Raw genomic sequence first — 15,960 nt, forward strand, 5'->3', positions numbered from 1 at the left:
CCGAAACTTCACAATGGTGATTCCACTGCAATGCAGACTAAACTCCTCTGTAATACTCGCCTACCGACTTGGCAGTGCCGATGAGTAGTGTTTGCGTGTCACACCTCACGGGATATGCGAGGAGCAGTTGTCCACTTGGAGGTGTGACGTTGACGTGTGTTATAGCGGCCAAAACCATGCCAACAATAACAGATAATCAGAACTATAAAACTACCAAAATAGTAAATGGTGCGGCAATATTCCAAATGTACTCTTACCAGACATATCGAAGATGATAATTGGTTTGAGAAATAACATAATCACTTACTCAACGATTCCATTCTTAGGGTGAATTGACTGCCATTTTGAACCAATCTCTAAGGTTCCTCCCTGTTGAGTACCGTCTGAGTTTTTTGGGAGAGTGTAAATTTTTCTTTCTCTTTCCAAATTGTAGTTGAATTTCCTTGAAGGTTCAATTTTCATTCTCCTGTTCAAAATTTAGAAATTGAAATTCAATCAGAGCCTTTCAACCTCGATTGTGATGCTCTATAAGGTCGACTATTAGAACAGAAAGGCGCGTCGAAGTAGAGGATGTATTAAATATAATAAGAAAAATATCGAGATTCAGTACTCAAAAGAGAGATTCGAGGGTTGTAATAAATCTATACTTCAATGTGCACTGCACTAAACTTTAGGCTACTGTACGCTCTTTAGGGCATGCATCTTTTCAGCACCATATTTCATAAAGGCCTACCCTAAAATCTATCTCACTGGTAGGTAGAGAAACCAATACATGATGGACAAAGATGAAGAGCTTTGATTATATTTTTGATTATCATAGCAAAAAATAGATTATAATAGATTATAAGAATAGAAATACATTTGACAAATAATAGAGGATATAAACTTATGAGCCCCAGGGCTGAAGAACTAGGTCAAATTTCAATATAATATGGTGAACTAAATATTATATAGCTTAATTTGAGGCCGTGCTCGTATGCCTTACTTTCTGGGATCCCCTCCAGGGAATATTTTAACTCCTTGACTCCCACTCTTCCATGATTTTGATGGAATTGTCTCCACAAATGATATACTGCCTCCTGAAAATTCACAAAAATAAATTTATAGCCCTGAACTTCTAAACGGGAATCAGGAGTTGCTTTTGAAACTTGAAGCCAGGATTAAACGTGAAAATTCAATATTATTTTAGATTCGAACTGAAGATTGTTTTTTAGTGTTCAATTATTATCCACTGTTTGACTAATATCGAAGAGTTATTATAACTGCTATTCACTATTTAAATTAAATAGTGTTCAAGAAAAGCCGTCCTGGAAGTAATAAGTTCCAAGACTACTATAACTATGACTTTCCATATTCTCAGAACTTGGAAGAGATTGGGTTATACAGAGATACAGAACTAGAGAATTACCGTTGGAGCCCGGCCACATGAGGCGTTTTACAGACGAAAGTTGGTAGCCTTTTTTCCGGTGGCCTCTTACCTGAATTCCTCCCTAGTATAATATTATTTTTCACAACCTCGTTCAAAACACATGCATCCAATCTCCACCTACTCTGCACCTCATCAGGCCTTCCCACACCCTTCAGCACTTCCACTCTAAATCTCTCCTGTGTCTGACTATCCTTTAACTTCCACCACTTCATTCGACATTCCATCTGAACATTCTGCTTTCGTGTTCCTGTCCATGCCACCTTCCAGTCCATCACCATCAGTTCATGTTGTACAGCTATATTTTCACCATTAAAAACCTTGATGTCTTTCATTTCCCTCAGATAATACATCATTTTGAAAGCCTTTTTCAACAAGAAAGATGACAGCTGCTGGTCTAGTATACACGATATTATAATATAATGGTGGATTGAGTAGATATAACAAGAAGTTATATTTGCAAAACATTCATCAGAGATTTTAGATATTTCTTTCTTAGAATTTGATTTTCATATTTGATGTAAACTCACCAAATTTCACTGCTTTTCTATTATAGTCGATTTCATCCAAATATCGAATTGCTTCCATTTTCAACACATATTGCGCCTCCATTTCAACAATTACCTTATCGTGCTTCGTGTAACGTACTTTTCCAAGTGGATGAGAGGGTTGTGACTTCACACGTTGATGTGACAGAGTTCTGTAGAACTTATATTTCTAAAAAGAATGAATCATCATTGCATCATAATGATAGAAAATTCTTCAATACAACAATACAATAGATACAATGTAAGAAAAACTAATTGAAACAAAAACAGAAATTTCTCTTGTTATTCTTGAAAGAAGATTATGACAACGATTCATCACTTCCGGTAATTCTATTCATAGGGAAGCCAAGCACGATCGAACAAGCCAGAAGAAATTCATCAGTATAAGTAACCCTGCTACTAAATTCTGCCAACACTGATCGATTGAACTATTGATCCATTATGAATTCCACATCAATAAGATTATAACAACGTTTAATTTGCTTGTAATAGTAGTTTTCCTTATTTGTTTTTCTGTTATATCAACTGAGTGTAACATTCATGTTTTTGTTAATATAGGAAATCTTTGTTTCATAGTGACAACGCCATCATTCATTATGAATTCACACAATATCACCTTCTAGCTACATGATTAACAGTCTTCAATTCTGAAGTCATGAGTTTGAGAAAAATAAGATAATTTCTGAGCTTACTTTTTCAGGATTTTCGCATAACCAGATCTTATAAGAATCTCGTTCCATATACTGTGAGTATTTTTCAGCGTCTCCAAAATTTTCCATTGAATCAATTTCATTATTTTGGTTGTTAAGAATTTCAAAGTCTGGATATAAGTTTGAATCATGATCAACCAATCTGCAGCTTGAAACAGAAAAAAGTAGCTAAAATCAGTCTTTACAATTACTAAGTTAAAACAATCTATTTAGATTGTTTATGATCAACCAATCTGCAGCTTGAAACAGAAAAAAGTAGCTAAAATCAGTCTTCACAATAACTAAGTTAAAACAATCTATTACACTGAGGATCCTATTCGAATTGAAAAAAAACTTCTTGTCGCTTTCAAATTTTGTTCCGCCATCTTGAATTTAACTTTTTTTAGGAGGGGAGGTATTATGATTCATGATTTCGATACAGAATTCCAAGAGAAAATTGATGTCAAAATCCGCACAGCGATATCTCAAACCTTTTAAGTCACATTTGAAGATACTCGTAAATCATAAAAAATTAAATAAATGAGTATATTACCAATTTGATAGATCAACTTCTCTGTTTAATATGTGAGTAGATGTTACTGTGTTTACTCATACTTGGAAAAGTGAATTTTTACAGTTTCTTATTATATTTTATATACTCATTTATTTAATTTTTCAATATTTATCCAAATCTTTAAATGTTAATAGCTTTGAAAGAGTTTGAGATATCGATGTGCGGTTTTCGTCATTTATTTTGTCTTGAGATTAGGTATTGTTTTAATGTATTATACAACCACGTTCTCATTTTCTATTTAATAATATGGGGATTCAGTGTACGGGTAGAACCTATCTCAATGGGGGCATGGGGCGGTCAAGCAAGAACAATACGAATAAGAGATCCTTTGGCAGGAAGATTTATCACATTTTGACCCTTGTGCAATGAAGCGTATACCCGCCCCCATCTTGTTATGTCTAAACCTATTTTACCTAGTTTCCCATTTTATCATTATGGGAAATTATTGTAATGTCCAACTATCAGACAGTTTACTCTGTAGCTCTTGGTGCAACATGGAGCTTCTGCAAAGCTTATCAAGATGCGACAACTATCTGTACCGTGAAGGCATACACCAGTTTTTATCAACGTACAATCTAATTGCAAATCATAGGATATGTCCGTCTTGATATTATTCAAACGATAACTTAATTATATCGAGTTGTAAGTTGCGGACCAGAGTGTTGGATTTTGAAATTGCTTTTGAAGATATATTTTTTGTTGCTGAACCTATCTGGATGGAGGCATAAAGAGATCTATCGTTTCATATTGGTTGTATATTGACAGTAATTGTTTCCCATTCCACCGGCGTTGAAGTGGGGGTATTGTTCCATGCCCTCATCCAGATTGGTTTTACCCCAGTGTACTTTCAAGCTATTCGAACCCAATAATTATATTGTTGGATGACAACTTGAGAACTCAGTGGATGTGAGCCTGCAAAATTTCATTTTCTCGTACATTATTTGGTCATAACAGGAGATGAAAATGTTTCAATTCTACACAGAATAGAGTGTGTGAATGGATTATTTACAACATGAAGGTGGTTCACTCAATGGACTTCTCATGTTCACATAGTTACATCGTAGAAAATTGCTGATTGAAGCCTCTAAATCTTGAGAAAATCTTATTATTATCTAGTTGTTAGAATTTATTGAGTTCATTTTTGTGATATTTTTGATATTCTGTCATCTTGACTAAATTTCATAATAGTACATCAGGTAGATATTCATTGGGATGTCTGTAGTGTCTGTCTCAAACGCGCTCACCCTCTCTCTCCAGAGAGAGCGATGTCAGTTCATATCAAGTCGCATGGGTGGATCTCCCGTTTCCTTTTTCGATACACAAACTCTTTCCATGAATCCAACTCTCCGCTCTACTCGTCAGGCCACACCCTGGTCTCGTCTCTGTCTGGAGGTACCAATATTGAAGCATCATCATGTCGTGCATTGAAGGTAATAGAAAATATTTTCGCTTTCTGAAAACTGTGTCTTCCATCCTGATATAGAAACCTAAACATTTCCGAACCCAAAAACAACCCTCCGAAGCCTGGCCCAATTCGGGGTCATTACAATCATGTCGAATGAATGACATTATAATATTATAATGAATGGCACATTATATGATGAATTCACTGAAACAATTCAGAACATGTTTTTATGATCAAATTGTACTGTACAAAACAATTTTACCAACCTAATTTTTTTTTCTTAATCCCGGGATTGGAATTTGGCAATCATGAAATTCCGGGATTGAAAATCAGGTACGAAATTATTGACATCCCCATATACAGGGTGTTCCACCAAGACTGTAACAGCCGTTAACCATAGATTCTACTCGACATTTCTGACAAAAAATGTTCAGTAAACTTTTTTCCTACCGACCTTAGTTTTTGAGATATATTGATTTTTCGATATTTTCAGAATATGAGCCTACCACAAGTAGGTCATTAAATACTAAATAACTCAAAAACTACTGGTCGAATTCCAATTTCATGGGTATTGTTGGAAAGAGAAAAACATTTTAAACAAGGATAATGTGGTTTTATTTGTTGTAAGATATTTTGTAGTTTTTTATTAGGGCTTAAACTTGAAAAAATGCTATTCTTCAAATTCAAAGTGAAGTTTCAAACTGTTTTTTCTCGGTTTTTCTCCGGGTGATTATAGTGGTTTCAATATTTCAAGAACTTCTCCATTTCATAAGCTTTCGAATGAGTGTAAATTCGAAAAGGTAAGTTCCATGATAATAAAGTGTTCAAAACTGCTAATATCTGGAATGAACACCACCAAAATGAGGAAATTCACAAACAACAAGCATCAATCACCTGATTTCTCTCTGACAATATTCACAATTATCAATCAATATTTTAACATTCTACAATGATATGACTTTTCAATAACTTGCATTATTTCCTGTACTATAAATCCTAAATAAGATAACAAGAAGTGTATGTTTCAGCCTATTTTCAGTATAGTTTTCAGTGTGCTTTCCAGTTAATTGGCATGATATGTATCATTTTTGGCAAGTAGAGAAGTGTTCGCGTTCATTATCATGAAATTTACCTTGATTGAGTACTTGAACATGTTATTTGTGTATGGAGAGTGTGTATGCAATTCAAGAGAAACAGAGAGAGAGATTATATAGGAGACGTTTTCCTGATCGAAAACACCGATCTCATAACACGTTTTCAAGATTGACAGAAGTCAAGATGGTAAGGGTCCAGGATCAGATTCAAGGTACGAGAGGCCCGTCTTAGTTTCTGAAGCTTTTGAGAATCTTATTCCAAAGTATTTCGAGCAGAATTCTCGATCCAGTATTCGGCGGGACGCTTGGATATTGAATGTTTCAAGAATGATAGTTCAAAGAATATTGAAGAACAATAACTTTCGACCATTTCATGATACCAAAGTTCAAGAGTGTAATGAACTTGATACAGTTTCAAGGATGCAGTTTTGCCGTTGCACAAGATTGTATTTCAATCATTTCATGGACAGATCACAGATAAAAGTGCGTTAACAAGAACTGGTGCTGTAAATTTCTACAATAACTTTTCCACATACATGGACCTTTCATGTTCCCTGCAAGAATAAATGGTGAATTTTTCACTAATGGACTTTCTGGCCAATGAGCTTCACAAATTGATGGAAGACGTGCCTCTCAATTTGAGGCAGAATATGTGGCTCCAGTTGGATTGCTGCCTCCTTCATTATGCTGAAAACGTCCGTGGGTGGCTTGATAACAATTATGCTGGGCAGTGGATTGGCCGAGATGGACCCGTAAGTTGGCCACCACGCTCACCTGATCTTACTCCAATAGACTTCTACTTTTGGGGGGTGTATAAAGTTCACAGAGAACCTGTAGAGACCACGGAGGAACTGATTCTCACAATTCGATTGACGTTTGAAGTGATGAAGAGACGGCCCAACGAAGTGAGACAGGCAACTCAAAGCTTGATGAACGGCAGCAGAAGTTGCACAAAGAGAAATGGAGGCTATTTTGAATTCCTGTAAGCAGTGAGCATGACATGTAACTTGATTATCATCTGAATGATTGCTATCAGTTTTTTTCAATTCAGTCATTCATCTACTTTGGATTATTATTCTATGAATAAATTTTGCTGGATCTTGTAAAAGTGCATGATTAATATTCTATATAAGATTTAGATATATATTAAGTTGCATATTAAAATGAAAAAGATTACAAAACGACCAAGAAATTACATAGACGCAAGACTTCTCAAAAACCCAAAAATTCGTGAAACTGTGAAGTGTGAGGTGAACAAAGCCATGAGAGAGTTCAATGTATCACAGGTAGACAATGTAGAAGGAAAGTGGGATGAGGTACAAGTGACCTTAAGAGAAATAGCGACGAGTCACCTGGTAGATGAGGAACCCCAAAAGAAGAAGAAAGCATGGATGACATCTGAAATTCTGGATCTTATGTGAGAAAGAAGGAAGAGCAAGGGAATGGAGAAAGAATATAGAGAGCTACAGAAGAGAATTCAAAAGAGGATAAGAGAGGCTAAGGAAGAGTATCTGACATTGCAATGTGAAGGAATAGAAGTATTGGAGAAGAATTTTGACAGCTTTCATGTGCATAAGAAGGTTAAAGAACTGGCTGGATGTCGCAAAAGCAGAGCGAGTACAAATATAATAAAGAATAAGGACGGGAGTATTATAACTGATGTGAAGGAAAAAATAAAGAGATGGTAAGCATATCTCTCAGAGCTCTTCCAAGACGAAAGCCGGTAAGACCATTTGTAGAGAGAGGGGAATTACATTTGAAGATATTGAGATCGGAAGTGGAATATGCTCTAAAAGTGATGAAAGCAGGTAAAGTTGCAGGTCCAGATGAGATCCCCATAGAGATCATCAAGCTCTTTGATGAAGATGTAATTGATATTCTTGTGAACCTCTTCAATTATATTAATGAGAAGGGAGAAATCCCCTCACAATGGTTGATCTCCACTTTTGTACTCATTCCTAAGAAACCTAACCCAAGGGAGTGCACTGATTATAGATCTATTGTGCTTATGAGCCATACCCTAAAGTTGTTTCTAAAAATTATACACAAAAGGATATATAGAAAACTTGAGGAAGGGATAAGCAATACCCAATTTGGGTTTCGAGGAGGGCTCGGAACTAGAGAGGCTCTCTTTGGGGTTAATGTGCTTTTCCAGAGATGCCAAGACATGAATCAAGACGTTTATGCCTGTTTCATAGATTTTGAAAAGGCATTTGACAAGGTAGGGCATGGAGTGATGTACAGGTTGCTTGACAACAAGGGCATTGATGCGGGCGATATAAAAATAATCAGCAATCTTTATTGGGGTCAGAAGGCGGCTGCAAGAATAGAGAATCAATTGACCGAGGAAATCGAGATCCGCCGACAGGGCTGTATTTTGTCTCCACTCCTTTTTCTACAGTTCTACAGTTTTCTCCACTTCTTTTTGTCTACAGCGAAGCTATCTTCAATGAAGTCTTGGAGGAGGAGTTGGCGGGCATAATAATAAATGGAGAAGCCATAAATAATATAAGGTATGCTGATGACACTGTCTTGTTGACAAGCAATATGGAGGATATGCAAAGATTGATCCAAAAATTGCATGACAGGTGTGGTGAATTTGGTTTGAAATTGAATCTGAAGAAAACCAAATTAATGGTCGTCAGGAAAGCCTTAAATAGACAAATTCAGACAAACCTAATGGTGGACGGTACAGTCATAGAAAGGGTCCATAAGTATAGATATCTGGGGACGTGGGTAGAGGAAAGTGGGGATTCGACGGGAGAGATAAGAAAAAGGATTGAGATGGCCAGATCGACATTTGTAAAAATGAAAAAATTGTTCAAGAGCCGGGACATAAATATAAAATTGAAAATGAGGATGTTACGCTGTTATGTGTTTTCCACTCTCTTGTATGGGATGAAATCATGGACCCTCAAAAAGAGCCATATGGATAAGTTGGAAGCCTTTGAGATGTGGTGCTACTGCAGGATGTGGCGGATACCGTGGACGGATAGAGTCACCAACATGGAAGTCCTAGGGAAAATGAAGAGACAATGTGAAATTGTTTATACCATAGAAAAGAGAAAACTCCTGTATCTTGGACATCTAATGAGAAGCCACAAATATATGACCCTGCAGAATATAGTTCAAGGAAAAATCAGCGGAAAAAGATGTGTTGGAAGGCGACGTGTTTCCTGGCTTAAAAATTTGAGGGATTGGTTTGACTGCAGCAGCAAAGACTTGTTTCGAGCGGCAGTGAATAAGATCCTGATTGCTGTGCTGATAGGAGACGCACTAATAGAAGAAGAAGATTTAGGATTTAGGCTATATGCTAAAAATAAAGCAATAATCAGATGATTTCACCCTTAGAGAAATAATGCAAGTAATTGAAAAAGTTATATCATTATAGAATGTTAAAATATTGATTGATACTTGTGAAAATTGTCAGAGAGAAATCAGGTGATTTCACCCTAGGATCACCACTTGATGCTTGTTGTTTGTGAATTTCCTCATTTTGGTGGTGTTCATTCCAGATATTAGCAGTTTTGAACACTTTATTATCATGGAACTTACCTTTTCGAATTTACACTCATTCGAAAGCTTTTGAAATGGAGAAGTTCTTGAAATATTGAAACCACTATAATCACCCGGAGAAAAACCGAGAAAAAACAGTTTGAAACTTCACTTTGAATTTGAAGAATAGCATTTTTTCAAGTTTAAGCCCTAATAAAAAACTACAAAATATCTTACAACAAATAAAACCACATTATCCTTGTTTAAAATGTTTTTCTCTTTCCAACAATACCCATGAAATTGGAATTCGACCAGTAGTTTTTGAGTTATTTAGTATTTAATGACCTACTTGTGGTAGGCTCATATTCTGAAAATATCGAAAAATCAATATATCTCAAAAACTAAGGTCGGTAGGAAAAAAGTTTACTGAACATTTTTTGTCAGAAATGTCGAGTAGAATCTATGGTTAACGGCTGTTACAACCTTGGTGGGACACCCTGTATATGGGGATGTCAATAATTTCGTACCTGATTTTCAATCCCGGAATTTCATGATTGCCAAATTCCAACCTCCCTCTATGAATCCTCTTCTCTTGCACCCTTTTCATCGCAGTCTCCTGTACCTTGTAATGCATCTCCCAATAGGACAATGTTCTCAGTTATTCCAAAGATGATGAATGATTCAAGCATCGAGGTATCGGATGATTTATCTGCTATTCAAATACATGATAATGGTAAAAATGTGGTATTTGAACATAATTATGCATCATCGTCATGTAGCCCGGATTTAAACGAATAGATTATGACAAGGCTTATGTGATGGCTACTACTCCTTCTTCTTCTTCCTCTATCAATCATGTAAATAATATTGTAGATAACTGTGAATTCAAGACAAATAGACATGAGCAGTTGGCTAATAATTTTAAAGTAATTCATCAGAGCATAGATGGTCTATTTCACAAGATAAATCTGCTTGAGATTCTAATTGAATATGAAAGGCCTGACGTCTTAATTATTACAGAGCATGGTCTAAAGGAGGACGAAATAAATTGTATAAATTGAATAATATGTCTCTGTCATGTAGCTATTGTAGGTCCGGTATGAGAAAATACCGGTTGCTATATTTGTCAGTGATGTTTTGTTGGATTTTTTGGGTAGCAGTTTGAGGATTCTGGATAATAGTAACATATTTTCAATGGGCGATATTGAGATATGCGGAATTAGGTTAGAATTTGGGAAAGATGTGGACTTTGTAATCTGTGGGGTATATCGACCACCTAATGGAGATATTGACTTGTTTTTCGACAGATTCTCATGCTTAATTGAACGGATAAGAGAGAGGTTGAAAAATAACATTATTTAAGCTGGCGATTATAATATTGATGTCTTAAAAATACCCCAGTTTACAGAAATTTGGTTATCGTCTTGGATCAGTTTGGTTTACGTTATACAACATCAGAGCCAACAAGAATTAGACCTGTCTCCAGAACAGCGATAGATAATGTAATGACCAACATTTTTGAGGATAATATTATAAGTCAGTGGTTCTGCATACTTTTTTGTCAGATCATTCAGCTCAAGTGTTCTCCACCACTGTTGATCTTGATTCGGGGACAGCTGATAAGAAGGATGATCAGGCTGGTCCAGCATTTCCTTATAATTTCTCCAATTCAAAGTTGAAAAATTTGAAAGCAGCTCTTAGTAGAGAAACGTGGTCCTCTCTATATGAAAAGTCTGATGTGAACCCACAATTTGATTCCTTTCACAGCTGCCTATTGCATCATATTGGTGTTCAGTGTCCACCAATAGAAAAAAAAATGAAAATAGGATGTTTAGGATGAGACTTGAGTCGATAAATCCTGAGATTCAGCAGCTAAGGGCGCTTATAGACTTGTCAAGATTCAGGATCAAGGAGGGGTTGGTTGTAGATGAGGATTTATTAAAGCGTGTTAAGCGGCAATATGTCAATAAGGTTATTGAGGCGAAGAAACAGCACTATGCTAATATTATTTCGAGTTCAAATAATAAGTCTAAAACTAGTTGGAGCATGATGAATAAATTTAGAGGAGGAAAAGATACATTGATGAAGGACATAGTTCTAGAAGTGAATAATATGAAGGTGTCCGAGCCGAAGGATATTGCAGATGTTCTCAATAGATATTTCATTTCCATTGCTCCCGTTCCAAAGTAAGGCCTATACAAAATAATACACAACCACCAACTGTGAAAAATAGATTAGCAAGCTCCTTTCTAAGCCCAACAAATGTAACAGAAGTTATGCAAGTGATGAAAAGCTTGAAGCAAAAAAATAGTGTTGGTTATGACAGCATTTCTATTAAAGTCCTTAAAAAAATGTTGTGATGTAATCGCTGAGCCCCTCGTTTCCATTGTGAATAGCACTTTTCAAGCAGGAGTCTTCCCTGATTCTTTGAAAATCGCCAAGGTAATACCTATATTTAAGAAAGGTGATCAAGCAAATATAATTAACTACAGGCCTATATCTGTTCTGCCTGTCTTATCAGAGATTTTTTAAAAGATTATAAATAACAGGATCATAGACTATCTACAGAAATTCAAATTATTGAGTGAATGTCAAAATGAGTTTATAAAAAATAAGTCAACAATCACAGCCGTAGTCACTTCCATTGAAAGAGTTATTCAGGAGGTTGACAAAGGAAATTTCACTATGGGGGTGCTGTTAGACCTTTCTAAAGCTTTTGATATTGTAGATAAAAAGATTCTTTTGGAAAAACTGTATCTGCTTGGAATCAGAGATCTCATTGGGAAATTAATTGATTCTTACATGACAAATAGATTGCAGTATGTGAGTGTTTGCACTGATGGTCGACTTGGGAATTCAAGGAGATTAAACGTGACTAGGAACCCTCAGTGTTCCATTCTGGGTCCTCTTCTCTTCGTTTTATATATCAACGATTTGCAGCTTTCAGTTGCAAAAAATTTCGATATAACATTGTATGCAGACAACATAACCCTGTTATTCTACAACAACAGTATTCAACAGCTGGAGTTAGTTGCTAACATATCCACTAATGAGGTTGTACAGTATTTCAATAACTGCTCACTATCTGTTAATTCTGATAAGAGCCAGGCTATTCAATTCAACTTAAAAAAGAAATATCCTTTTGAACCAGAAATCACAAAAAATGATAGCGATAGCATGATTGAGAGCGCAAGTGTGGTCAATTTGCTTGGTTTGACAGTGGATGACAAATTATCTTGGAACGAGCATGTTTATAAGGTGGCTGATAAAATGAGCAAAGGCATTTTTGTATTAAGATATATTGCAAGACTAGTAAACAGTAGTATAGCTAGAAGTGTTCATTTCTCGCTTATCAACACTCATTTTTTGTATTGTGTTGAGCTTTGGGGTGCAACAATTATAAAAAACATTCAAAGATTATTTGTTCTGCAAAAGCGAGCAGTAAGATTTTTAGCAAATTTAGAAAATAATCATCCACGCAGAAGCACTTTTAGAGATCTTAGGCTGCTCACTCTACTATCCATTTATACCGGGTGCTTCAAAAAAATGTATACACACTTTGAACTTTCATAGAAAATTTATTTACCGTTCTACAAAGTTAAATTTCAGGAAAATAGAAAGCTGAAAGTCCAATGTAAATGAAACATAAATAACAAATATTAATACTGTTCAAATTGGTGACCTGCAGCATCAATACAATTCTGAGTACGAGTTACCACTGATTCTGTACATCGTATCAAAACGTCCAATGAGATTTCTCTACACACTGCTTGAATCTCATTCCAGAGAATGTGTAGCTTACGTGGTTTACGTTTGTACACCTCATCTTTTACTGTGCCCCACAAGAAGAAATCCAGTGGTGTAAGGTCTGGAGAGCGTGCTGGAAACTCGATTGGCCCCCTGCGTCCTATCCACTGGCCTGACAAATTTTGATCCAGGTAAGCTCGTACGTGCCTGTGATAGTGTGGCGGAGCACCATCTTGTTGAAAATAAAAATCATCATTACCGTATAATGCACCAATGGCAGGAAATATGGAATCAGCAAGCATTGTTAGGTAATTAGTACCAGTTACAGTGTCTTCAAATCGAAAAGGTCCAATGAGTCCCCTTGAAGACAAACCGCACCACACATTTACACCAGGAAAATTTACAGCTTTTTCAATTGTAATGTGAGGATTTTCTTCACCCCAGTAACAGAATTGCCTATTGACAGTTCCATAAGTTTGAATTGGGCTTCATCCGACCAAATGATGCTACCCATAAATCCTGGTTCACGTATCACCATCTCCTGAATCCATTCACAAAATTGCAACCTTCGATCTGGCTCGTCGTCATTTAGCTGTTGCACCAGCCTTGGAATGTAAACACAATACTTGCCTCTCTTCAGAATGTGTAGCATGCTGCTAGCACTTACATCACTTTCACGTGCCCCTTGCCTGAAGATTGGTTGGGAGACCGTTGAAACAGTTCCAAGACTGTCGTTGATGACTCATCACTTGTAGCTGTTCGAGGCCGACCTGAATGACCTTATGAACATCACACACTTCCATGAACTTCGAATTTGTCTCGTATGCGTGTAATTGTTAATCTTGAAGGTGGTTCTGTATCATACTCCCTTCTCCACTGTCTTTGAACTTCATTTACATTCTCAAACTCCCAGTACCACTTAATAACCTGCTTACGTTCTTCAAAACTCAAACGTACGTCCGCCATGTTGATATTACAAATTCCAACTAACAATATAACATTATTGACACGATTATGCTGCCACCTGGCGAAGAAATATAACATTAGCCTTGTACAGCGGTAAAACTATGATTGTTTAAGTGTGTATACATTTTTTTGAAGCACCCGGTATATATCGCGTCCTACTTTTTACTGCAGATAGAATTGGTACCTTAAAACAGAATTCAGATGTTCATGAATATTTCACAAGTGGTAGTAGAAATCCATTCATTGAACATCATAGGTTAAAATTTCCAGATAAGAGTCCGATTGTTGATGGCTTGCAACTTTCCAGCAAGCTGCCTAAAAATTTGTCAAAGTCAAGTAGGCCTAATTTTAAGAGAGATTTGTATGATATTTCTGGTTGACAAGGCATATTATAGTGCTGAAGAGTTTTTAAATGATAGGGTGTTATAATTTGTTCAACTGTAAAATTACAGTTATTTTTTGTATGTAAAGTGTAGAAGGATGTTATAATTTATGTGATTTGCAATATTTTTGTAAGGTTCTGTTATTCTATTTATTCATTTCATTTATTTTCCAATACCTGTTGACATGGCCAGTTGTAAAGTGTTTTGGCTTAATAAAATTTAATTTGGTCCTAAGGCTCTAGAAGCCACGTGACAATTGGTCAAATTGATTCCCTTTGCCCAATAGGAGACCTGTTTCTAAATACAGTAGTGGGGCGTTTCCCCAGCCGAGAGACTAGATAAAGTTTCGGAGGACACTTTGCTAGGAGCACTAAGAGAGTGAAGATGTGCTCAACTTGTTTCGCCCTTTTTGTGCAAGTTTATAATATTAGACTATTAATTAATGTGGAGTTAGTTTTATTTTTATTAAAGTTTGAATTTTTTAGTAGTGCCAAGTAAATCATAACAACACAAGTTTAATTGTGTTGCTTCATCATGAATAATTGTTTCTTCAAATAACCGCTAAGGTACGTAAAATAAGGTCATAATATTATTTAGGGATTCATAATATAATATGAATTAGGTCATAATATAATTTTATTAAAACTTTCATCAGAGTATCTCATCAACAAAGCCTGTTTTGTTCAAGTTGATAATATTGATTGAGAACAGTCCTTTTGATTTTATTAGTGATAGAAGATAATAATTTTTTTTCTAAAGAAGTAAAGAAAGTTTCAGTTATGTTACATTTGAGTTATTGTCTCTGAAGATATATTATTGTAGAGAATTGCTGAATGTCAGGAAGATAGTCTTTAAATTGGAATGTAATTTTTAATATTATGTTAAGTTTGAGACTTGCTAAGGTTTTATATTATTCTGAGTGTTTTCTCATGGTGTTAAGGTTTTTAGCTAAACACTAATTTATTTAATTATACCAGAACCTTTGAATTATTTGTGAAGGAAGATCCATTTATTCTGATACTAAGAGTCAGTAGTTTAAAGGTAAAAATCTATATAAAATGAGGATTCAAATAGAATAAGAAAATTTGAATAATCTGTAATCAATAGATAACTCAAGTTTTAGCTTTTGATGAATTGTAGGAAGAGTTAGAAATTAATGCTGTAATACATTTATTTACAGCGGTTCATGTGTGACCACAAACCAGCTTCATGTACCACCTCTTTGGTTCCGCAACTTTATGTAACACCGCTTCAAGACACCCGTTCAGATGACAGGTCTAGGGACGTAAGATGTCGCCGTCAAGCCAAATTCAACCGGTAAAAGTTCACCGCTAAAAACAACGTACTGTAACCTCGACGATAAAGCAACGTACAGACCAATGAAAGTGCAGTCTAGTGAAACAAAAGGTTCATTCAAGAATGTCAATCAAAACTGGGGAATCGAAATTTATGAAATGGGTTATATGGGTTATTAGCGACGTAAATTGGGTTCAATGGGCTTTTCTTTCTTGAGTTTTTGCATTGAAATTAATTTGTTATTTTATGACTGATATTGTTTGGTTTATTGACGTATTGATATCTAAACGAGGGATAGTAATGCGCCCCCAAATCAGATGCAGAATGTCAACAAAGT

At 35.8% G+C, this 15,960-nt stretch overlaps 1 protein-coding gene across 2 annotated transcripts in view; it reads right to left on the reverse strand.

The window, feature by feature from the left end:
* Positions 1 to 229: 229 nt before the first annotated feature.
* LOC111058616 overlaps positions 230 to 15,960 on the reverse strand; it is a 94,469-nt gene continuing 78,738 nt past the window's right edge. Inside the window, exons 9-12 of one of the 2 annotated variants that reach the window (XM_039432332.1) lie at positions 2,667 to 2,832; positions 1,957 to 2,143; positions 986 to 1,079; positions 230 to 466 (exon numbers count right to left, since the gene is read on the reverse strand). In XM_039432332.1, coding sequence (XP_039288266.1) covers positions 304 to 466; positions 986 to 1,079; positions 1,957 to 2,143; positions 2,667 to 2,832 — 610 coding nt within the window. In that variant the 3' untranslated portion in view covers positions 230 to 303. The remainder of the gene's footprint in view (positions 467 to 985; positions 1,080 to 1,956; positions 2,144 to 2,666; positions 2,833 to 15,960) is intronic. The other variant, XM_039432331.1, reaches the window with a different exon arrangement.

Source organism: Nilaparvata lugens, chromosome 7, assembly GCF_014356525.2.
Source record: "Nilaparvata lugens isolate BPH chromosome 7, ASM1435652v1, whole genome shotgun sequence".
NCBI lineage: Eukaryota > Metazoa > Arthropoda > Insecta > Hemiptera > Delphacidae > Nilaparvata > Nilaparvata lugens.